General features: G+C 40.4%; 1 protein-coding gene across 3 annotated transcripts; it reads left to right on the top strand.

Annotated features, from left to right (window-relative positions):
* Positions 1–1,084: 1,084 nt before the first annotated feature.
* pam (peptidylglycine alpha-amidating monooxygenase) lies at positions 1,085–25,037 on the top strand. 3 transcript variants are annotated; one of them, XM_037753593.1, is made up of 26 exons: positions 1,085–1,188; positions 3,279–3,441; positions 4,414–4,534; positions 4,738–4,795; positions 5,438–5,525; positions 6,694–6,785; positions 7,460–7,543; positions 8,140–8,188; positions 8,476–8,543; positions 8,843–8,923; positions 9,013–9,089; positions 10,400–10,503; positions 10,948–11,141; positions 12,214–12,273; positions 14,948–15,217; positions 17,164–17,293; positions 17,470–17,586; positions 17,703–17,775; positions 18,527–18,737; positions 19,014–19,217; positions 19,518–19,633; positions 19,873–19,969; positions 20,263–20,313; positions 20,454–20,717; positions 21,272–21,331; positions 21,715–25,037. In XM_037753593.1, the coding sequence occupies exons 2-26, from the start codon at positions 3,347–3,349 to the stop codon at positions 21,891–21,893; spliced, it is 2,943 nt and encodes a 980-aa protein (XP_037609521.1). In that variant the 5' UTR covers positions 1,085–1,188; positions 3,279–3,346; the 3' UTR covers positions 21,894–25,037. The 3 variants fall into 3 exon arrangements, with proteins under 3 accessions (XP_037609521.1, XP_037609524.1, XP_037609523.1); XM_037753595.1 differs by lacking the exon at positions 1,085–1,188 and adding an exon at positions 2,904–3,166; XM_037753596.1 differs by lacking the exon at positions 14,948–15,217.
* Positions 25,038–25,542: the final 505 nt, after the last annotated feature.

Raw genomic sequence — 25,542 nt, forward strand, 5'->3', positions numbered from 1 at the left:
GGAGTGGTGGGTCAGGATTCTAATTACTAGTTATGCTACTAAAGAAAATGGAAAATAAAAATAAAAATAACTAATCCAAGGGGATTGAGCTGTCACCATTGACAGAGAAAAAACTGTCAAATTTGGTATCTTTGCTGTGAATCGGAATTTAGATTTTGTTAACAATATTTTTATACATAAATGCAGATACCTCAAAACTAAACCCTGTCTGACTAAACCAGGGGTCAGCAACCTTTACTATCAAAAGAGCCATTTTAGAAAAAAAAAAAAAAAGTTTATAGTCTAAGTATATAGTTAGTATATAAGTCTAATGCAGTGAGGCCCAAAGAGCAAATGTACTACGGAGTATTCGGGCTACATTGAGGGAAAAAACATCTGAGATTTCCACAAAAAAGTCATAATATTACTAGAAAAAAATTAAAATTAAAAAATATAAATAACTTCCTCTTCTGAAAAGAGGAAGTCTGGTGTGAGATTTTTACGTTTGTAGAGCTGACGCTTTTATTCTCTTTATTTGATATGTACAAATTAACTTGAGATGAGCCCTATTTCTTTTCTTTTCTTTTCTTTTTTCTTAATTTATTTATTATGTTATTATTATATATTATTATTTGTATTATTTGTATTATTATTTTATTATTTTTATATATATTATTATTTATATATTATTATATATTATTATAACGAATAAAAAAAATAACTTCCTGTTCTGAAAAGAGGAAGTGTAGTGTGAGCTTGTGAGCGTTTCTAGAGATGACGCTTTTATTTGTTATGTACAAATTAATTTGAGATGAGCCCTGTTTCTTTTGTCTTGTTTTTTTCTTTTTTCTTCATTTATTTAATATCTTATTATTATATCTTATTATTTGTATTATTATATTTTTATTTTTATTATTTTATTATATATATATATTTTATAATGTTCTTTATTATTATTATTTTATTATATATTATTATTTTTATATATACATATTTATATATTATTATACCGAATAAAAAAATATAAAAAATAAAAAATAACTTTTGTAGAGCTGACGCCCTTATTCTGAAAAGAGGAAGTGTGGGTGTGAGCTTTACGTTTGTAGAGCTGACTCTTTTATTCTGAAAACAGGAAGTGTCCTTGTTAGTTCTCACTAACCAGACTACAGGTTATCTAGTCAACACAGGACTTCAGACGTCAGCGAACAGGTACCATTTTTTAATAAAAAAAAGCATATACTCTTTAATATACTAAGTCTCAAGCTAACGGTCCACTTTATAGACACCTTTTATTAAACGAAGTACATTTAAAATACGATGTTTTAACCTGTCAACAACACATCAACGCAGAAGAACCGTTAGCTAACGTTAGCTTATTTACTGTTGATGCTTCCTGTTTGTTAGTTAAGGTGTGACATCAGTCAGTTAATGCTGTCTTCGATAAACAATCATCTATTTTGAACATATTGAATTCAGTATTTGTGTTTATATCTACTTCTATTTCCACCCTAGCCTACGCAGATGTTTCTAATTTATCACATTTATCTATTATTGCAAATTAAACCAACAGCAGTGTAACTGTAATCCTGTTATAATAATAACATGGTTATAACTGAGGGGTTTTAGGGTGGCTGTAGAAGAACATAAACATAAGAAAATGTTCAATATCAAATGCTATTGGTGTTTTCTGGTGCAATACGTGCAGTGGTCCATGAGTGGGATGAGCCCTGTTTCCATAGTTTCCTCAGTAAGGCTGTGATGTCAGCAGCACTGCTGCACTGCCCCTTCACACTCCTCCTCCTCTCCCTGTGTTATTTCCACCTTTCTCTGTTAAACAGAGATGAGTCACCACCAAGCAAGCAAGCTGAGCATCTCAGGGATTTTTTTTCCTTTGCCATTTATAAGATAAGCATCCTCTGGGTTATGTCCTTACAGCAGCAAGGCTGGAGCTCCATGGTGGGAGATGTGATAAATAGCATGGGACCATGGATTTTGTTAGAGATCTTGCCATACATATTGAATTTAGTATCAAAAATATCCAGGCAGACAGATAACAGATAGATAGATAGATAGATAGATAGATAGATAGTAACTTTATTGATCCCGAGGGAAATTCAAGTTTCCATCATCACAGTTCCATAGTGCAAAACATGTTAGTAAAAAGGCAGTAAAAAAGTTAGTAGTGCAAAGTACAAAAAAATATACCAGATATAAAAATACAAGGAGATGAAGAAAACTGTTAAAACTGAATATAGTGCAGGGTAACAGCTGTGATACACAACTATTAAAAAAGAGAATATAGTGCAGAAGAGACTGTTAAGAATGAGTATAGTGCAGGGTAACTCCAGTAGCTTAGTCTATGAAAGTGCACTGTGTGCATATATATATATTGTCAAATGGACCAATCCTATTAACAACATGTGAATATTGTAAATAGAATGCATCGATGGAGTAAGTAAGTAAGCTTTATTTATATAGCACCTTTTAAACACACCGTTACAAAGTGCTTCACACACAAATGAAACATCAAACAATATGAAACACAGAAACAATGAGAAACAGATCAAACAAAAACAGACAAACACACATGTGGATGAGGCCTATAGAAAGGGTTGCCTGTAGAGATGGGTTTTTAGAAGCCGCTTAAAACAGTCCAGAGATTCAGAAGCTGTAATAGATTGGGGGAGGTGATTCCAGAGATTTGGGGCTAAAACAGAAAAAGCCCGACCACCTTTTGTTTTGCAGTTTGAGCGGGGGATGGATAAAAGGCCGAGATTAGAGGATCGAAGTGTTCAACAGGTCAAATATGGAACAAGGAGATCAGCAATGTAACTGGGGGTGAGGTCCCGCAGTGCCTTATATGTAATTAGCAAGATCTTAAAGTTGATTCAGAATTTTACAGCGAGCCAATGGAGGGATGCCAGAACAGGGGTGATGTGAGACCGACGGCTAGTTATGGTTAATAACCTGGCCGCTGCATTTTGAACCACCTGTAGGCGATTTAAAGCAGATTGACTGAGGCAGGTGTAGAGGGAATTAAAATAGTCTAGACGGGAGAATATGAAAGTGTGAATTAATAGTTCAAGATCCGTGGAGGACAGAGCCAGCTGTGTTACTGGGTTCTATGCCTGTGCTGGGTTTGTCGTCACACGACCATGGCATTCAGTTAACTCACGCTTTTTCAGGTGTTTTTTCCACCAAGTGTACATACTAAAGGAATGAGGTACAGCAGGGTTGCTACCTTCACCTACCCTCATATCCCCACTCCTCCTCAACCAGACTCTTTTTCACATTTGCAGCCCAGACAGCAGCAGCAGCAGCAGCAGCAGCAGCAGCAGCAGCGAAACAAGCTGTGAGAACCACAGGCATGATGGGAGTCCCTGTGTTCTTTGTGGTGGTGCTCGCATTCATCTGTCACAGCCACAGCTTGGAAATACAAAACCCTCTCTACAGGTTCAAAAGGTAAGTAAAAAAAGCTCTCTATTTTTGGAATTGGAGATGTGAAATGGATTTTTGGAAAGTTTAAGCTGTTATTATGTCTGCCAGACATATTCAGTTGTCTGTGTGTGCGTGCGTGCGTGCGTGCGTGCGTCTGTCCACGGCTTATCTTGCAAACTAGTGGACCCATCAGCCTAATATTTTTTGTGTATATTTATGACTATATTGTCAAGGACCTCTCGTGGTTGCAATGATTCACAATTTTTGAAAAACTGCAATTGAGTAAGTTTTATCAATTCTTGCCGTTTCCATACAGATTTTCTAATGTAGCACTTGAAGGAACTGGCCTTCTACCTCCAAGAGGTCAAGGCCCAGTTACGTGTTGGTTAATCTTGTGTGACAAAGAGAATTTCCAAACAGATGAGTTAAAGCATAATGATTCAATTTATTCCGAACAATCAATGTTGCATAAGTAAAATAAAAGAGTTTACAGATATCTGGATCCAACCTACGTGTCCCTGACAACATACAGTGCATGGGTCAGTTCGCGAAGTCTGAACCCCGAGCTATCCCTGATCCAGCCTATTCATGGTTTACACAATATTAATATTCATGAGCTTATGGCACGTGATGTTTCTGCTGCATGTCTTCTCTGTTATCTCCTTCTGGCTCCTTCCTCCCTTTGACCTTGCAAAAGAAGAACAACACCTGGCCTCCTCCCTTTCCTCACAATCACTCTAATCATAACAAATCCAACAGTCAGGTTATTGTAAGCACTTTTGTACATAATAAATCCAACACACTTCAAAATGCGCATAAAAATAGGTTAATGGAAACACGGCCACTGATGCATATGATCGTGTCTCAGTAGGGCAGTCAGTGTTTCCCCTAGGATGGGAGTTGTAGCAGCGGCTGCGACACTCCTGCATGTGAGCGAAGCAGGCACCTGTTGTGTAGCAGGAAGTAAACCACATTTTTCTTTTGTTCCTCCTCAAGGTCTCAGGAAAACGTCTTCTCAGATCCCAGTGACTGCGTGTCCAGGAGCAGGCCGCAGGTCATAACGAACTTTCACAACTTCTCTGTGGATATTCGGATGCCAGGTGTTGTCCCAGCTGGGGTGAGTCTGTGTCTGTACTACTGAGTGAAGGCTCTGCAGCCCTTCACACAAACTGTTTTTGTAAAACTTAAATAACGTTTTATTGTAAACATCTGTCTATAATGAATACATCATGAAGTTATGCTGCTGGACATTTCAGCCATCGACGACTGTTCTCTATTATTCAGTCATGAATATGATCATTGTGCTCTTTAATGTTTCAGTCGGACACTTACCTGTGCACAGCATTTCCTGTGCCAACTAGTCGAGATGCATATATCGGTGAGTATATCTTCTTTTAAATACCTTTAGTTGACAGACAACATACAGTTTGTAGCCCTACTCTAAAAGCAGAACTCATTGGTAACTGGGTCAGTTGTAGCAGACATTTTGAAGGTAGCAGAAGTATATGGCGATATGGCCAAAATCTTCTATCACAATATCGGTCATTTCATATCTCGATAACGATATATATCACGATATAGCAGGTTTTCTGATAATTCAAGAGATGAAGAGAGAGATAAACCACATGGTAAAGAGTATTTTGTATACACCTGTGTGAATTAATTACTTGACAAATGAAAAGTGCTGAATATTTTCTAATTTTATTAAGACCGTAATAAGAAAAAATAAGCTGTAGAGAGTAGTTTTTTGTTCTAGTTTTACACCTGCTTTGTTTACATTTGGTGTCATTGCATTGAACAAGTAATGGACATGTAGTGTGATAGCGTCTCTCTCTGAAATGACCTGTGATTGGTCAACAAAACAGAGCCATGAGGAGGTGCAAAAGTCTAGTTATCTCTCAGAACACTTGAATTACAATATGCTGAAAGGTTATTATGGAATTTATGCCCAATGATGCCAAAACAAGTGTTGCCTACTGAAGCTTTAAATATTTTAACCACCGTGCTTTTTCTTCCTCAGTGGACTTCATACCTCATGCCAGTATGGACACAGTCCATCACATGCTTCTGTTTGGCTGCAAGACTCCCGTGTCCACCAGCAGCTACTGGTAATATCCAATTTCAACACAGAGCCAGTGTTACAGAGCCCATCATCATTAATAATCATAACACTATCCCCCAGTACATCCTGTAGCAGCCACTGGCAGGGTTGTACAGCAGTGTTCAGACATTACATTGGTTTGTATTGTATCAGTGGTGCTCCATACTCTAGCAGTAAGCTTTGTTAGTGGAGCGCAAGTCAAAACTCACTGGGGTTATCAGAATCAATTTACCGCTGTCATTTCCTTCTTCAAACCAAAGATGTTGTAACTTTGTGAGAAGATAGCTCGTTCCGCTTTTTGTCAGTATAAACTGGACTCTTCTGACTCTAAAGAAAGAAGAAGACATACTTTATTGATCCTCAATTTCTTCACTCTGTTGTTTTTACACATTACACACAGGCCCCGAAATACATACACACACACAGGACCTATACACATGCATTAATGGAGATAATAGAGGTGAGTTGGGTTAGGGTCGCTGGCTGTAATCTCTGTTGAATCTGCGGTAGAAATTGACAAAGCCAAGGAACTGCTGGAGCTGCTTGAGAAAGACAGTTTGGGCTACTCTTATATAGGTCTGTCTTCACCTGCCCACTTTCAGTGATGTACCCAAAGAAGCCAACGGAGCTGAATAGGAACTCACATTTGTCTGCCCATTACAAATAGCTTTTTTACCAGGAGTCTATTGTATCACGCCCCTCTGTTTTTTTCTACTTGATTGTCTGCGTGCCAGTCATTCGTTATGGAAGTGCCTGCAGGTGTTCTTTCCATCCAAAGGACAGGTATTTCAGGACTGGGCACTGCATATGATGAAGACTGGAGGTTATGAGGTTGAGGCGGGTTGCATCGGTTCGCACTGAAATGACATTTGACAGCAACAGAAAATACAGTTTTAAAATACAGTTTTAAAATACAATTGCAATGAAATTATTGTCTCAAAGAGAGCGTGGCAGAATCTGTTTAGTTGAGTGAAACACCCAAAGTCCGCTGATAGAGTAGGAGCCAGTGAGAGACAGAAATATTGTGAATGAATGAGAGTGTAAGGAGGGTCTTCCTGACTGAACATCCACATCTGCTTCATTTGTTTTGCTCTGTGACTACCTCTGTAATTCACTGTGTTTCCCCCATCTGGTCATTTAAAGTGGTATTGATCTTGTTATTTCTCTCTCTCAAGGGACTGTGGCACTGTTCAAGGCACCTGTGAGGATGAAGCATCCATTATGTACGCCTGGGCGCGGAATGCACCACCCACTAAATTACCCAAAGGTATGTCTCTCAAAGGGTTGGGTCACAATTACTGGAGGAGCCAAGGTGTGTCGTTTATTATTATTATTATTATTATTATTATTATTATTTGTTCAGGCTGCAAATGTTCTTTGGTTAACATCACTTCCTGTAATTGGGATAGGGGTGTGGTGTTTACAGATAGAAGAAGATACTAATACATACTAAGCAGGATTTTTTGCAGTATACAAAAAAACGTGTCTCTCTCTGGTGGACAACAGTGAATCTAAACCTAGTTTGGCATTTCTCTACTGACATTTCTTGTTACTTACCAGCTGACACATACACATATACATCTGCAATCGGCCGTAGTTTTGAGATATCTGTCTCTGAGATTTTTCCCCCAATAGTAGTAGGTAAATGGAATTTATTTTGTGGTGCTTACATTATTGAAAAGTAGCACGCGCAAGCTTGGAGAATGACTTATGAATTGCAGCTTCTACTATAGTCATAGGTCATATTCCCATTTTAGCAACAATCTTCATTCTTTTAACTTCGAGCACAAAAATGTATTTATTTATTTAAAATTAATTAATTAATTTGTCAAAAAAGATTTGGCAAATATTGTTTTATGTACAGTTACACATTTTTCTATCTTTTGTCCCTGAGTTGTTTACATCTCCATGTCTCCGTTCTTCTCTCTATTGTCTCATCAGATGTTGGTTTTAAAGTCGGAAGAAGTTCAGGAATGACCCACTTTGTGATGCAGATCCATTATGGAGATATCAGTGCTTTCAGAGGTGAGTCCTCATAGAAGTTAATTCGGCACATTTTTTATGGATGTCCAATCAGTGTTGATGGTAAATGTACTCAATTGAAGCACTGAGTTCCTCAGTGAGTGCTTTATTGATCCAGAAAACAGATTTTTATTTTCGCTATTCTTACAACTAGAGCCCGACTGATTTACCGGTCAGCCGATTTTATCAGCCGATATTGGCCTTAGGCAGATATATTGGCCTTAGGCAGATATATCGGTATCGGCGAACATGTTCTCCAATTTGCGCCGATATCAACAATCTTTTTAAATAAACATAAATCAATAACAATGTTTTGATAACTCATTATATTATTGTTACTTAATTTCTCCAGTAGAGTGCATTCTGCTCAACACTGTAGCTGGTAGTGATAGAAGAAGCTCTTGACTTGTACTTTTGGGAACGATGCACTTCTCTTACTTTAGCCTCAAGTTATTAAATGTTCATGGTGTCTGGGATGAGATTACAGGAGTTTTTAAATCCTGACCAATTTTGAAATGTGCTGTCATCACGAATTTGAAGATACATTTGACAGATTTGAATTTGCTTGCGATGAAAACATTTTTGTTTTTGTTCTGCAGACCATCATAGAGATTGCTCCGGAATTTCCCTAAGAATGACATCCAAACCGTAAGTTTTTTACTTCAAAGCATTAACTTTACTGTGATGCTAATAGAAGAAGTAGTGACTGTGAAATTTAGCACATACATGTATGAACGAAAAATGTCATGGTGGTTAGCTTGTTCTCCCTGAGACTTCTGTTTTGTAAGTGTGAGAATGTACATGTAGACTTGAGAAGAAGGCACAGGAAGGAAATGTCAGGGGAAACGTGGTTAAAAAAAAAAAAAAAAAAAAAGGTGACCAAAACTTTACAGCCTCCTCCCCTCTGACTATGTCTTTTTTTGCCCTCCTCAAAGGCAGCCATTCATTGCTGGCATATACCTGCTCATGTCTGTGGACACAGTTATCCTTCCAGGAAAAAGAGGTATGTTGTTTATTTCCTAGATGTAAATATGCATAACCCCCAAGCATTGATTTAGGTCAATTAAGGCTTCAGGAAACACTGAAGCACTTCTGTTGGGACATAAGGACAGATGCCTGTGCAATGAGGCGACCACTACAATAATTTACAGTACAATTAAATCTCCATTACTCCTATCACTTGCCTTTAATGTTTACTTAAAGAATTGCAATATTTGAACGTTACATTAAAGGACAGAAATGGGGTTGTACATTGATGAAAGATTGGGCCTGCCTTGACATCCCATCATTTTTCTTTGTTAGTTACAAATGCAGACATCGCCTGTGATTACACTTCATATCCCATCTACCCGTTTGCCTTCAGGACCCACACACACCACCTCGGTGAGTCATACCAGAGGATTTAGCAGTCCGTTTCAGAGTAATTTTTTATCAATATCAGTGGTAACCTGGATGAGTGTTTTTTGTCACAGGTAAAGTGGTCAACGGCTACAGGATCCGAGACGGGAAGTGGGACCTGATTGGGAGACAGTCCCCTCAGCTACCACAGGTACATATCACATCAGAAGGCAATTAAAAATGTTCGGGGTGTCCACTGTAGCAGAATGGTTAAAGGTGCATGCATATCATATTCCATATGATCCATGTTCCGTGTCATACCCGGCTTTCTTTTTGTTTCTTCTCTGCTTCTTCACTGTCAATAAAGGGAAAAAAAAATCTGTATTTTTCAACATGGACCATATTTCCCATATTTTTGTGTCCAACAGACAAATACAGACAACGATTTTTGAAATTGGTCCAGTATTGAACGAGAGCGCTGCAGACAGCAGCCGCTCACGGGCTGCAATGTAATCCTCGTAATCGGGGTAATTTACGTCCACTAAAAGTACTTATTTTTGCCATGACCGGCTCTGAGTCTCGCTCGAGGAGAATGGTGCCTTCACATGAGGTTGTGTTTACCGTGTTCACGAGAAGAGTCCATATGAACGCCCCCCCCCCCCCCCCCCCCCCCTCCCCCTTTTCGTATTCAAGACCTCGTAAGCGGAAAGTTTCTGAAAGCTCTGAGTTCACAAGTTGTGACGTGTTTGTTGACGTTGACAGAAATGGCGGAGGCCTTGGAAGTTAATTTTTCGGTGCATAATAAGTGAATATATTGTAATTTTAGTTGTATATTGTTTTACTAATTTTATAATATGTCTGAGGGAAATGTTGATATTCCCAACGGCCTCATTTTTGTCATTATGTCTTTGCATTTCCTGCATTATGTTACCCACTTTCAAGCTTGCTAAATTGTTAGCCTCCGTGGCTTCTAGACGCTAACAGTAACGTTAACATTGCCGTTGCTTAGCAGCGGTGTTCTCACGACCTAACCACTTGAACGCCAAGCATATCGTGTACACGACTTCCCATGTCGTAAACACGAGCTCACGAGTCTCATTTGAAGGCACCAATAGACCTTTTCATTGCCATTCTGTTGCTATGGCAACAGCTTTGGTCCAAGTTTACTTCCTGTCAGCTACTACATTAACAAACATTGCAACAGGAAATACAAAGGGGCCCATTTCGGATGTTTATGTTGTCAAGTTTGAAAATGTCTGTACTCCCTTTATTAGTGAGTTTTATCTTTGAATGAACTGACGATGTGAAGTTTTCCAAACCTCTCTTACATAATTGTGATGACAGAAATATGGGATTGTCCAAGTTGTTCCCAGTTCTTTAAGGAGTTAATAATTACTAGGTTACATGTATATTGTAACTAATACAGCTGAGTTCAACCAAGAATATATTGATCACAACAGTTTTCAGTCCAGTCGAGTGCTGTTTGCTCATTGCTGAGCAGTGAATGTGTTTTCTCTCCAGGCCTTCTATCCTGCTGACAGGGAGGTGAATGTGAAGTATGGTGACACCCTTGCTGCCAGATGTGTGTTTACTGGGGAGGGCAGAACCTCCAAAACGTATATTGGGTGAGTACTGTAGTATAACCCGATGCACCACATTGTAGCTTACCTGTTGTTACTAACTCTAAAATAGGCTGCGTTCCCTCAGGCTTAGTAGCGCCATGCTGCTTTTTGAAAGTTAAACAATCTAATGATAAATTGGCCAATATCCCTTTTAACATAAGCATAAAATAACCAAACATTTTGATGAGCATCCCTTAAATTTGATTGCTAAAGAATTGTGACTAAGGTATGTAGTACAGTGTAAAAATAATGTGCTCAATTGTCAGTGAATATTACCAATTTATTGCCTGGGCTCCAAAGGTAATGATTTGCATCAGTCATTTATTAGAGTGTGATATTGGGCAGGTCTTTATGATACAGACACAGCACCGTTCCTCCATTTTTTAATGTCTAGTAGTACCGTGAGCGGTGTGTTTATCCCCAGGTACTTTTCTGTTTTGTCTGCAGTGCTACCTCTGGTGACGAAATGTGCAACTTCTATATAATGTACTACATGGACAGCAAACATGCCATCCCCTACATGAGCTGCATGTACACCGGCTCCAAAGAACTGTTTCAGCATATTCCAGCTGAGGCCAACGTTCCCATCACTGTAGCTCCAGGTCATATGCACTCTATGATGCATATGGGGCCCTCAACAGGTACGAAGACATCACATTATTTATGCTGCATTGTTCTAACCACAGGGGTTTTCAAAGTCTGAGACTGTGGACCTCCCCTCACTCCCCCCCTCAGTTTACTTGCTTATTTTCACTTAATTTCTGAATTCATAGAAACTCAACAATTAAGGCCAAGATAGCCTAATGTTGCTGTTTGACATCAGACTAAGGCAAATACATAAAAAAGTCTGTCCTTAAGGCATTTATTAATTTCTGACTGGGACAGTGGGAAACAATCCCCAAAACTGCTGTATCTCTGAACTATCTCTTTAGGCTATTCTATGTGATCTTCTTTTGATAACTAATGTAATGACTAATGTACATTTGTTTCACTTCCATTCACTGAGCCTCCCCTGAAACTATTTAGAGTCTGCCTCCCACTTTGAAAACCTCTGCTCAAACGCACCGGATTCGACTGTTATCAGGCCATTAAATAGGCGTGAGTCGCTATAAGCACCATAGATGTGGGTCAATAGGGGTCTACTATGCCTACTACGTTGTAAAAGTGAAAGTGAAACTTAAAAGCAACACGTTCTAACGTGATGTAAAACTGAATGAAACGTCACCTTTTGAACACAAAGAAAAAGGCTTCTTTAGGTTTAGGCAACAAAACTACAACTGCTTTAGGTCTAGGCAAAAAAACAGTTAGGTTTAGGCAACAAAACTACAACTGCTTTAGGTTTAGGCAACAAAACTACAACGTCTTTAGGTTTAGGCAACAAAACTACAACTGCTTTAGGTCTAGGCAAAAAAACAGTTAGGTTTAGGCAACAAAACTACAACTGCTTTAGGTTTAGGCAACAAAACTACAACGTCTTTAGGTTTAGGCAACAAAACTACGACGTCTTTAGGTTTAGGTAAAAAAACACTTGGTTAAGTTGAGGGAAAAAACATCGCGTTTTGGGTTAAAATAACTACGAACACACACACAACTACACGTTTGTTTCACACAGGTTGCAAACTCCAGTGTCCTGGGTGAAAGCCTTGACCCCTTATGTAGTTTCACACTGTCAAAAAGAACCTGTCTAACTAAACTTTGTTTTCCCCCCCAAAGATCATCAAGATAACAGATTGCTGACGACTAAAAACAAAGCAGAGCAGGTTCCGGATCATGGTGAGTTCAAGGACAAAAAGCTGCACCACTGTGTTATCACAACTACACTAGGTTGCAAAAGTATTTAGCTTGGGCCTTATTACAGAAACGTCCTAACTATCCTAAATTAGGATGGCATAGATCATGTCCTAAATGCAAAGTAACTGCCAAAATTGGCAGCAGAACTGTTGTTACATCTGTAAGGCATGGAAATGCAGATGGGGAACAACATGATTAAATATTAAATATGTATATATATATGTATGGCTGTCAAAGTTAACGCAATTTTTTTTCTTGTGCAACTTTGAGATTTTTAGGTTGTAGCGGCCTCAGTTTTAAAGCTAGAGTGAAGATACTGGTATCATATGAAACTAGAAAACCTAAGGAATCAGAAGGCTCTGATTAAAGGCTTGCTAGAGGAGTGCCTTGGATCTTCCTTCTTTTGTGATCCAAAGAGCACCTTCATTACACTTGTTTGATCTTCTGAGCACTCCAGACCTTTTTTTTTTTTTTTTAAACAAATGGAGGCGTTGTTTAAATAACTTTTATACAAATAACTGAGGCAAACAAGAGTTATGGAAGACAGTATGTATATCTGCTCATCCGAACTTGTGTGTCATCCATTTAGTTTGACAGAAGGCAGAAGGCTAACTGGACTGGCTGGTTACTGTTTGCCAAGCTCAGCTAACAAAGCCAGCTAAATGATTAGCTCCCATTCAGTATGGTCTCATAATACATTTTGTCACTCGACCCCACCGATCACTCCACTGTTGTAATTTCCTAAATATGTATTACCATTTAGAATGAATGTGATATTAGGACTCAGCTCTCTGGCATTACTGAGCTCTGTCTGGTTTCTACTGCTGTGAATTCACATTTTGGGGCGCTAACTAGGCTGAAACGCTTTGTGGTATATTTAGACCTAAACAATAGAGACGTGTGTACTATGAAATCTGATGTCAGAACTGACATTAAATTGTTTGTCTGCTACGGCATGTATCTGCTGTAGCAGCATATATTATCACATTATCTGCTCTTACAATCTGACGCCTTTGTGAACAAAAATCAGAAACCAAAGAAGACAGACATTTCTATTTTTAATTTTTTTTTGGTTTCATGATGGCACCCCTAGTTTTGCATTAATTCGACAGGATGCCGCTAGGTATCTGTCTATTGTAGGTGGATACCTTATTTCAATACAGCCAATCAACTCTTGCATAAAGCAGGAACGTCAACGTTCTAGCATAGGCAGAGCACACGGTCACACTGAGCCAGACAGCAGTTTGTCTCTAATTCCCAAACGATTAAACATCAGGTCGATGTTGTTTTTGACAAGAGGACTAAATGTGACTTCATTGGACTCAACCGATAAATGCTTTGCTCTTGGCAGTGTAGCAGATGAAGTTATGGATATACTCAAATGCTTGTCACGATAAACTAAAGCTAATCATACTGTGACTTTATCATCAAACCGAGCTGGGCACCAGGTACGCCCGTTACTTTGATGTGCTGATGCCAGAGACTCTGCACTCAGACTGCGTTTTCTGCATTGTGTTCTGTCTCCATTGTTTCGTGTTGCACATTGTCCATACGAGTGCATTGTGCAGTACAGATGCAGCCACCTAGAATTTCCCTCCCTTTGTGATGAGGCCCAGGCCGATCCGTGGAGGGTCCCTGCTGGGTCCTTGGCTGAAAGGAGATCCCCGCGATGATGTAGTGGTCCGGCTCGTAACGCCCCCAATGGTGCCATATGTAGAAAACCAGTTGCAATGGTTTATCTATCCACCAGATGGAGCAGCGGTTATGGAAGCTGAAGCCTGAAATTCGTATCATATTTGATGAGAGCATACTTTTAATGATTAGACTATTTTTTTTTTTTTAAAGTTATTTTTTTGGGGGCATTTTCCATTTTTTATTCAGAGGACAGTGGATAGAGTCTTGGAAAGGGGGAGAGAGAGAGTGGATGCGGAAAGGGCCACAGGCCGGATTCGAACCCGGGCCGCCGCGGTCAGGACCAAGCCTTGATACATGGACGCCCGCTCTACCAACTGAGCTAACCCAGGCGCCCCTAATGATTAGACTATTATCCTATCATGATCATATCATCAGGTCGAGGATGAACTGATTCGATTGTGGTGGTCAAAGGTCAAGGTCACCTCACGCCTGTCCGATTCTCGTGAAAGTGATATCTCAGGAACTCCTGGAGGGAATTTCATTACATCTGGCACAAACATCCACTTTGACATGGATATAAAGTGCAGCTTGACTGGTTGGCGAAGGCATACAACAGCGAGGCGGTAATTCTCGTGGCAGGTATTCTCGAGCACATTGTTGTGACACGGTGAGCCCAGACACTTCACTAACATTTCAGTGTCGCTTCTTGTTCACGCTTAATGTGCCATCGGTGTGCCACAGGTCTCTCTGCCCCCTCTTGAGTGTAAGTCACTATTTTACGTCACTGAGATGGCATGGACTGTGGGGTTTGTTAAAAGCAGATAATCAGCAGTGATGGAAGAACTATTCCGAACTTTTACTTGTGTACAAACGACTGTCTTTCTACTCTCCACTCTTTTCCTGTGCCCCGTGTGATTACCGCTTTAAGCCCCGAGGAGCGCATATAAAACGGGCAAAATCAAGCCTTTAGTCTCCTTGTCCTTTTATTTCCACTCTTTCCTTCTCTTGTCTGTCTGTGCAGGTGATCTCTATTCTCTTATGTCCAAGCTGCTAGGCCAGAGCAATGACGTAGTTCACATTCATAAGTACAACCCCAGTGAGATGCAGAGAGCTCAGTCTGAGTTGGTGGCTCAGATCGATAGCTTAATGCAAAACAAAGACCTGGGCTCTCCCAGTGCCAGACTAGCCTTCCAAACCAGGGATGATCCCGTTTTGGTGAGGGACAGAATCCACAAATTCCATCAGCTTGGGGCCACGGCCAAGCCGCCAAGAAGCAACGTGCTAGCTGAAGGTGGGTCCTGGATGCTATGATAACACATACACAGTACACATGTGGAATAGTATGTACACCTTATTATAAAACCAGGGCTTTATGTGAGAACAGTCTCTCCATGTTTCTTTTTCCTACCAGGCTGTTGCATCTTGTGCTTCTTCCTCGCTTCTCACTCCTCATTCCTTTCCTCGCTGTCACTCATGGATATATTACTCAAACCGACCCCCACCGATGCAGCCCTTTGCATTTTTTCCTTTGTTTTTAACACAGTGTTATTTTCAGTCTGAATGTCTGATTACTCATTCACTCTGTCGTCCAATAGCATCCATATTAGTTCTGGCTTCAGTGCAAAAACAAGCAAACGTTACTCACCAGAACACACCCTGGTGTCCTTGAGGTCTAACGTGTTGAATGCATTTCCTTCCCTTTTTTTAAAAGATTGAATCCTGCATGTGTTTACTAGCTAACATTCTCCTTCTCTGACTCTGTTTGTACATTACTGCATAATTTGGCAAATGACCGCCGCATGTAGATCAGTGGAATAGTGTGAAATCATTAGCAGGAATATGTAATTCGCTATCAGCGCACATGCATTTGCATGTGGGTCCTTGTTGGCGTGCACATGTAACCTCTACAGGGAACCTTTTAATTCCCTTGTAGCACGAGTGGGTGAGTGGGTTGAATGACTGCTCTGTGTAGGGTGACCATATTTTCATATCATCATGCGCATGAATGTGCACGCGCTAATATGCACACACCGTAGGCGTTTTTATCAGGATGGCTCACTTGGTGCACCATCGGTGCATTTGAGCACGGGGTGGGATCAGTGAGAAGGCATTATTATAGACGGGTGCATTAGTGACAATCATGACTTGTCACATTCACTACTATCCCCCCCCCTTTAATCTCAGGGCTATCCCTCTCATGACGCACTGACAGTTTGGGAGTCCTGTAGAGAGTTTTCCTCAGAGGAAACTTATTGTTGTCTGGGACAACGGAAATTATTATTCAACTTTTAGTTTTGAACCAGAACAATCTCTATCACATCATGTTGCTCACCACAGCTACAGGTATGCTGTATGTTGGGAACATGGATGTATTAAGAGAACAGGATACGGCGTTGGAGCCGGGGCCCCGTTCATTCCTATGAAAGTTGCTCAGTGGCGCATGAAGCCAAAATGGCTCGACTTCCGAGTGGAAAAGTACCCGGATCTTCCGGCGATCTTCCGCTTCCATTGGGCCCACGGAGCAGGCGCAGTAGCGTCCGCTCGGTCACATGGCTCGGTCACGGGGTCACAGCCGTCACACTGTCGTCACGGCTTGCTGACTCCGCCTCCCAGCCCTTTGCTCCAGCCTCGGTCTGGGTCTCATTCACATGAACAGAGGAAGGGAAATAACTCTGGATTCAGCTATTAGTGCGTTTTACAACTTTCAGGACCTAATGATTTAAATAAGGGCTATTAGAGTGTTTGTACTGGGAAGTTGATTCACCTCAAAAAAAATTATCCGCTGAGTTACAGACGTCTCTTTCCCAATGTAAGTCTATGGGGAAAAGTATTTTTGGGCCCAATGGCATCACTTGACGGACACGAAAGTTGTAGTACCGCCGTTTGGCCACTCCGAAAATTGGCATCAACAACCGGCGCTCTTCCTGGAGGGCTTGGTTAGGAAGAGGTGTTAGACCTCTTGTGTGCAAACTGTCATTAATCTCAAATAACAGAAATCCAAATAGACTTATCTGGGATATCTATTTCATAGATATGCATTCATGTTAACTCACTGCAACATTGTGTTTGTGTGTGCTTATCCATTGTCACCGTTGGGTTGAGCCAGAAATACAGTAATCAACACTAAAATGAAAGCAGATCTATGTGAAGCCTCTTTTATTAATAGTTACAGAATGCCAGTGATCCCCTTTGACACCACGATAACAATCTGTGTGTGTGTGTGTGTGTGTTTTATAGACTACCATTTGGAGCAGGTCTCAGCGTGGCCTCAGAGCTCTCTCCAGTTGGGTCAGGTGTCAGGACTTGCCCTTGACTCGGATTCTAACTTGGTCATTTTCCACAGAGGCGACCACCACTGGGGTGCCGAGTAAGTCGCTATCACTTATTATATATATTCATTTTGTGTTTTTACAGACAGCTTCTGTCAGTCCTTGAAACTGAAATATACTACCTTAATGTATGATGTTTTAAACCGGGTGGATTTCAGAAGGAGCAAACCAGAAGTTAATTAATGTAGAAAAATCACTATACTTGTTTTTTCAGCTCTTTTAACAACCAGGCCAGATACCAGCAGAAGTCCCTCGGTCCTATTCAGCAGTCCACTATTCTGGTTGTGGACCCAGTCAAAGGCAACATCCTGAAGGCTTCTGGCAGAGACATGTAAGTTAGAGTGTGCTTTAGTTTTCTAGTATGAACGGAGACACCAGGTATTTCTTGTACTGTTCTGTATTACGATGAGAATGAAACTGTAATGATTCGTATCTCTGATGTTGCAGGTTTTATTTGCCTCATGGGATAACTACAGACAAGAAGAATAATTACTGGGTCACCGATGTGGCTCTTCATCAGGTAAGGTGCAGGTGGTATTCTAGCCCGACTGAGTATGTTTAAAAACCAGCTCAATAAAATCAGCTTAAGGCAGCCATCCATCCATCCATCCATTTTCTTCCGCTTATCCGGGGCCGGGTCGTGGGGGCAGCAGGCTCAGCAGGTTATTCCAGACATCCCTCTCCCCAGCAACGTTTTCCAGCTCTTCCTGGGGGACCCCGAGGCGTTCCCAGGCCAGACGAGATATATAATGTCTCCAGCGTGTTCTGGGTCTACCCTAGGGCCTCTTACCAGTTAGCCGAGCCCGGAAAACCTCCAAAGGGAGGCGTCCAGGAGGCATCCTGATCAGATGCCCGAACCACCTCAGCTGGCCCCCTTTCTATGCGAAGGAGCAGCGGCTCTACTCCTGATCTACCTATCGGATGTCTGAGCTCCTCACCCTATCTCTAAGGCGGAGCCCAGCCACCCTACGGAGGAAGCTCATTTTCGGCCGCTTGTATCCGCGATCTCATTCTTTCGGTCGCTACCCAAAGCTCACGATCATAGGTGAGGGTCGGAACGTAGATGTACTGGTAAATGGAGAGCTTTGCCTTCAGGCTCAGCTTCCTCTTCACCACAACGGGGCAGTATAGCGGCTGCATAACTGCTTATTTGTAAATAATTGATATGCACCATTAAAAAGTCATTTGTAAGCAGTAGGTCTGATGCTAATGTATCAAAGATCAAATCTATGAACACATAATGAACCAGGATCAATCTGTACTCTCACCAGGTGTTAAAAGTGAGCAGCGACGGCAGAGACGAAACGCTGCTGGCACTGGGAGAGGCTTTCACGCCAGGAAGTGACGAGAACCATTTCTGCCAGCCCACTGATGTGGCTGTAGACACTGAGACTGGGAACATCTTTGTGTCTGATGGCTACTGCAACGCCAGGATAATGAAGTTCTCTGCTGATGGCAAATACCTGTCTGAGTGGGGTGCAGGTAGGTGTATTTTTATGCAAATAACCACTATAGATGACGATAACAAAGTACAGTACAGTACTGTATACAGTACCCTCCCACCCCCGAACAATAGAGCTCCCCCGGAAGCTATGGTGTAATTCGAACACTAATTTACCATGCATATGTTTTTGTTGTTTTTATATGTTCTTCATAGAGAAACTGATTTATTAATAATGTGATAGTTCAGTAGGTTTACACATCAGTGGACACCATCTGCAGATATTCAGCCATCCTGTTTTATTGTTCTGACTGAAGGTTCGTCAGACAGGAGGAAGCGCACGCCCTTCCAGCTCCCCCACAGCCTCGTGTTCCTTCCCGACAAACAGGAGGTTTGTGTGGCCGACAGGGAGAATGGGCGTATCCAGTGCTTCATAGCCAAAACTGGAGAGTTTGTCAAGGAAATAAAGAAAGAGGAGTTTGGAGGGGAGGTGTTTGCCATCACGTACAGCCCTGCTGGAGGTGAGTTTACTGACTGAGCTGGCCAGTGACATTCATCACATGTCATTCCCTTGTCCCCTCCCTTTATTTTTTCCCTGTTGCTCAATTATAATGTGGTTATAGAACTGTTTAAACATTGTGTTTTATCCTCCCACTTGAGAACTATTGCATTACTTTCCTTTTCAATCCCTGAAATGGGGCACTCAGGGGTCTGAAGGAGTCTGAGAAAATAGGATTCACTTTATATTGTGTAATCGTAAGTGCCTAACAATTATTTGTATGTATGTGTGTGTGTGTTTGTGTGTGTTTGTGCGCATGAAGATGGCTTGATCTTTGCAGTAAATGGGGAATCTCCCTATGGTTCAGCTCCACTCAGAGGTTTTGTAATAGATTATTCAACCATGGATATTTTGGATACCTTCAGCCCAGAGAAAAAGGTAATCACACACACACACACACACACACACACACACACACACAGACACGTCAATATCGCAGTCGATCACGTTCATTTAAAGGGACTCTGTAAGAATCCAAAATTGCTTGTTAACAATGACACCTGTGGCCGTTAAGTCAACGAAAGTCAACGTCCTGTTGCGCACTCAAGAAGCCCTAGAGATGACTCCTTTTTGTCGCCAACACTTTTGCTTTAATCTGTATTTTGCTTCGTTTGCAGGAGTTTAAAATGCCTCACGACATAATCGAAACCAAGGATGGCAGCGTCTTTGTCGGGGATGCAGGCAGTAAAACAGTCTTCAAGTTCACCACCGAGAGTAAGCTCAGCTTCATTAAGACTACGATGAATCCAAACTATTAAATCTTCTCATGTGCAGAATCCATCCTAACTTGTGTGTGTATGCGTTAAGTGAAATTCACATTCACTATTGTGATACTGTAGATATCGGTGACAATACAGAAATCATTTTATTATTATTATTATTATTATTATTATCATTTATAAGTCCTTTTAGTTGTGGCTTTGCAGATTAACTCTCTGCCTGTAGTTTAACTTTACAGTTTTATTAACTCTGGATTTAATAAATACCTTTTCATCTTAATTTTCCAGAGTTACATCGCTCCGTCAAGAAAGCTGGAATCGAGGTTCAAGAACTTGAAGGTGGGTATTGATGCCGCTGAGGGTCCTGCCCGTTTCTGCTGATATTTCAAGCCGATTAGACTGTTGTCAGGCTATTAAATCATTTTTATTTTAATAACAATCTAATTTTACTTTTAATCCCAACTCTTCTCTCTGTATAGAGATGGAGGCGTTTGTCCAAACTAAAGTGAGGCCGGAGCACAACATGTCCAAGACAGCAGCCATCCAAGAGAAGCAAACTGCGGCTCTACAGCCTCAACCACAGAAAGAGGCAAAAGAGGAGGAGGAGGAGGAGGAGAAGAAGAAGAGTGCACCAAAGCCAAAAAAAGAGCAGGGTGTACTCCCAGCCATTATCACCACCCTGCTACTCATCCCTCTACTGCTGGTCATCTCCATTGGAGTCTTTATCTGCTGGAGGAAAAACAGTATGTATGATTCAAAAGGTTTTGATTATTTAAGAACACCAAAAATAGAATAAATTCAATTTAAATTAGGCCACACAAGAGTCTTTTGTGGGATTTGAGCATATGACATGTGTGCACTTTAGAAAATGTAATTAAAAAAATCGCAATGTTTCACCTTACTTACAGTATCGCAATATATTGAATCGTAATCCCTGTATCATGATACGTATCGTATCTCCAGCCCTAGTTGCAGACATATAACATTCAGGTCAAGCACATTTCAGGCATGAAGAACGTGGTAGCTGATGCCCTATCCATAGATAGTAAAAGCTGTGGTAAAAGTTGCACTAAAACCCTATTTGGGGTTGATGACATCAAAAGGTAAAATCAAGTGAAGTCATTAATGTCAGACAAATGACATAATGTTTGCAAAACCACTACCATAAAAATAGGAAAATAACAGAATGCTAAAAAATTGTACACGCTGCTCTACCCCGTATGCTTCGTTGTCTGTTGTACTCTTTAATATTCGGTCAGCATTCAGCTAAATATTGTTTGATATTGTTCGTTTGCAGACCGAAGTGAGGTGAAAACCGAACCCAGCTCTGTGGGAGGGCTCTTTGGAAAAATAAGAGGTAAGCCATTCATGATATTAAAAATAAAATGCCTTTTACACACCGTATCTCTTCCTCCACCTCCACAGCCATGAGGAGGTGCAGAAGTCTAGTTTTTCTCTCAGAACACTTGAATTACAATATGCTGAAAGGTTATTATGGAACTTTCGCCCCAATGATGCCAAGAAATTGTTGCCTACTGAAGCTTTAAAACATGCAACATGTTGGATCACAAGTCTTGTTAACAGCCCTCAGTAATGTCACAGTATGTCCACAGGACAGATAACATGACAGAGGAGGTGTTGCTTATTGCACAGAAAACACACAAATGCGAAGGAAAACATTTGTATTTGTGCAAACTGCAGATAATGGTTATTTTTTTCCCCTCTCTGGTGTTTTGCCAGGTAAAGCTGTGGGCAGTCTGAACCTGGGGAACTTCTTTGCATCCCATAAGGGTTACACTCGTCAGGGCTTCGACCAGCTGAGCACCGAAGGCAGCGACCAGGAGAGGATCGGGGAGGACAGCAGCGACTCGGAGAACGAGGAGTACTCCGCTCTGCCGCCACCTCAGTCCTCCTCGTAGACACTCTGGGGCCAGCCACCAACCTTCTGCTTACATTGCCAAGACGTATGTTTATTCATCATGTGTGTAACTGTTGTGTTAGCTGCCAATCTTATTGTTTATATATTTAATATTATGGTGTATATAAAAAATAATATAGAGTATTCTTTATTTAATTTAGCGGTGGTCTTGATACAGCCTTGGTGACACGATTCACATATATGAAAGATTGTTTTTTTCTCTAATCAAACTAGCATTTAGTGAAATTATATTAGCACAATCACCCGGACAAATGTTTGAAATATCTGGTGTCAGATTCAGCCTTAAGACGAGACCAAATCTGCCAACGAGCTGAGGTTACGCTACTTTTTAATTCGTTCAGTTTCACTTGTTTCAGGGATTTTCTTGAAATGAGCATCAGGAACTTGAAAAAAAAAGTCTATGAAATTCTTGAAATACGTTTTTTTTGTATTGGAAACAGGTCAAAACAAAATCCAAGCCCAATGCTGGATTTTATATTTTAACTCATGAAAAAATAAGCCAAACTTCACTGAATGACTTTTTCAGATGGGGAACATTTCTGTGTCAAGTATTTCACAGTTATTCAGTTGATGTTTTTTATTTTTTAATTTGTACTCAAAGCCAAATCTTAAGGTCTCTGATTTCATGGCGCAGCACTATGACCGGCACAAGCAGCACTGCGACAGTTTGGTATTTTCCTAACCGTGAAAACACGCAATTCAAATGATTATGATTATTTAAATATTTGCTTTGATTAATAATTAATTTTAAAAAGAAAATGTATATTGCTGTGAAAACATCTCCTTCAAACAACGGGATTTAATCAAGTTTCTCAAGCCAAAAAACTTAATTTTACGAGATTACATTTCAACACATCGTGATAACGTTGTAATTTACCTTCTCCAAATTGTCATTTTCTCTGAGTAGAGCTTGAACGCACCATAATGTAACTCAATGGCACATCCGTTAACGTTGGTTGCTCCGTTATTTAACCACGCAGGACTGTGCTGCCCACTGACTTCTAACCGTTAACGTTACTAACTCTCCTCCTGTTGATTTCAACACAGATTTGTTGTTCACAGTGTCGCATTATCAGGGAAACAATAGGGTGCGTCTCCTCAGATTTACTAGTAGTAGCCTCGGGGGTTTTTTTCTCTCCACCGTGGCTCCGGTCCCAAACAAACTGAAACACGATACAGTGTGCGTATGCATCATTGTGCATGCGTAACTGTTGGAAAGCATCAATACAGAGGAATCGATAGTCATGGAGGCATGAGATGCCAAGGAATCAGACAACTAATAACCTGTACTTAGCGGGAACTGGTTCTCTATTCCCATCTCTAGTGTTTACGCTGTCTGCCAAAGTAACAGATGTTCCTGACAATTTTACCCGCCGCAGCCAACAATTTACCCGCATTTGGCGTTTGGCAGGTGCTAATTTCAGACTCTGGATGTGGCCATTTACATCCTGAGATACAGTAAAGACTGAAATTGTGTCCGATGTGATCATGTAAATGGTTTCACCAAACCATTTACCACTTTTTTTAAAAAATGATTTCTTTCTATTGTCATTGTAGTAATTATCTGCCCTTTTGCACTTTGCGCTGCTGCACATACATTCCCCAAAGTCGTAGAGTGAGCTCGGAGACGCCCGTCCAGTCCGTGGTCCCCGAGACCTACTGTACCGCTTTGCGCTGGTCGCTGCTCCATTAAACAGAGCCCCAAGAAGAAAAACAGAGAACTGCTGTTGGCTGTTTATTTTGTTGTTTTGGAGTCAAAACTGGACATAAATATAGTGTTTTTCATGACATCTCAATATCTCAGTAAGAATTCAATTAAACAGAATTATGGAAATTTTTATTGTGATCTTAAAAATGAAGTTTTAATAGCACTGATAGACTATACCGTACCGTATAGACTGTTTAGTTTAACTGGAAAAGTGCATCCTTCCGTACATAAATCTCTTCCATGTAGTAAACCTACACACATTTTCATTATTATTACAACATGTTTCAGTTCGGTAACATTTCACTTGTAATTTTGTGCCTTTTTACGTCTGTATTTTGCCTTTTATTCAGCACCTGCCATTACATAAATGTACCATGGGATGAAAACAGCTGCTGCTAGTAGAGCTTGTAGTATATATTGATTTCTCTTCCTTTCAAATGATCGGATTATTACATATATATATGTATATGTATATTTATATCTGTATGTATGTATGCATGTGTGCGTGTACGATGCCAATCAAACAGCCAAGTCTCAAGCACTGTAACTATTACGTCAAATTCACGAACTTCAGGAAATATTCAGATTTGAGAAGCTGAACCTTTAGCATTTTTTTTGCTTAAATTATTCATTTTAGAAATAGTTGAAGATATGTTTCTTTTTAATTCATCCATCCATCCATTTTCTATTCCGCTTATCCGGGTCCGGGTCGCGTGGGCAGCAGGCTTAGCAGGGACTTCCAGACGTTCCTCTCGACAGCAACGTTTTTCTTTAAATGTACAGGTTCAGCAGCTGTTCAAAAGTCCATTACACAGTTAATACAATTTAGTACTTTGCTTGAGATTTAACTTAAAATAAAAAAAAATTATTAATTGATGAAGTTTTGATTTGATCAATTAATAATTTATAGGGATGAATGGAAAACTGAGAATATGGTCAGTAAACACTCAAACCTACAGAGTACGTCATAGGTTGTCAATAACAGGAAGTTATTCAGTGAAATCTGAATCAAGCACATGAGTAGCCCTAATACCAATGCAGCGTTTAAAAGCTAATTCACAGCACATACCTCATCAAAATACACAGAGGAGAATATATATGGTGGGATGACAGAATATTTTCCGTTTTATTCTGTATTCTCAGGTTTCATTTAATTTCCTTGATCTTAAATTTCATCCTGTATTCTCAGACCCTTCATCAAATATTTCTTGTTTATATCTATTACATCCACCATATCTGCATTTGCCGTACAGTTTGTATGAATGATTTACTTAACGGCATGCCATAGAAAATTGCATTTCCGATGTTGCTGTCATATGTGGGCTATCTGATATTTATTTTCACACACTGGTTTTGCTGCAAGAGTAACTATTTTCAGTAACTATGTTATTTGTGTAATAAAGTATCTGCAAAGCATCAGAGTGTCGTGGAGGTTGTGGGTTGTGCAGCTGGAAAGTACTTATTATTGCATTATGTTAAGATAAGAGAGACGTGAGTAATGCACATTACGGGAGAGGAATTACGAAGATATTGTCTATTATGAAATGTTGTGCCACACCTAATAACCTTTCCTTGAACTGTGATCTTCCCTCAGTGGCCTCGGCTTCCTCTTCTATTCTTACTTTCCTCTTGTTTTGTAAGCTGCCCACTAATGTGACTATTTTGAGGAACATGTTAAACCCTCTAAGACCTTTGTTGTCGGGAAGGAGGCTAAATAACGCTCCAAAGATGGGCTTAATTTTAGCGAGGAAAAACTGGCATGGCCATTTTCAAAGGGGTCCCTTGACCTCTGACCTCAAGATATGTGAATGAAAATGGGTTCTTTGGGTACCCACGAGTCTCCCCTTTACAGACATGCCCACTTTATGATAATCACATGCAGTATAAATGTGTTATTTTTGCCTATTCTAAAATGGTGTGT

This window comes from Sebastes umbrosus, chromosome 19, assembly GCF_015220745.1.
Source record: "Sebastes umbrosus isolate fSebUmb1 chromosome 19, fSebUmb1.pri, whole genome shotgun sequence".
Taxonomy (NCBI): Eukaryota; Metazoa; Chordata; class Actinopteri; order Perciformes; family Sebastidae; genus Sebastes; species Sebastes umbrosus.

Coding starts and splice junctions, on each gene's coding strand:
- pam (XM_037753593.1), top strand. CDS start 3,347: ATGATGGGAGTCCCTGTGTTCTTTGTGGTGGTGCTCGCATTCATCTGT. Junction 12,274..14,947: donor AGAGCAGGTTCCGGATCATG/GTGAGTTCAAGG, acceptor CTGTCTGTGCAG/GTGATCTCTATTCTCTTATG. Junction 15,218..17,163: donor AAGCAACGTGCTAGCTGAAG/GTGGGTCCTGGA, acceptor TGTGTTTTATAG/ACTACCATTTGGAGCAGGTC.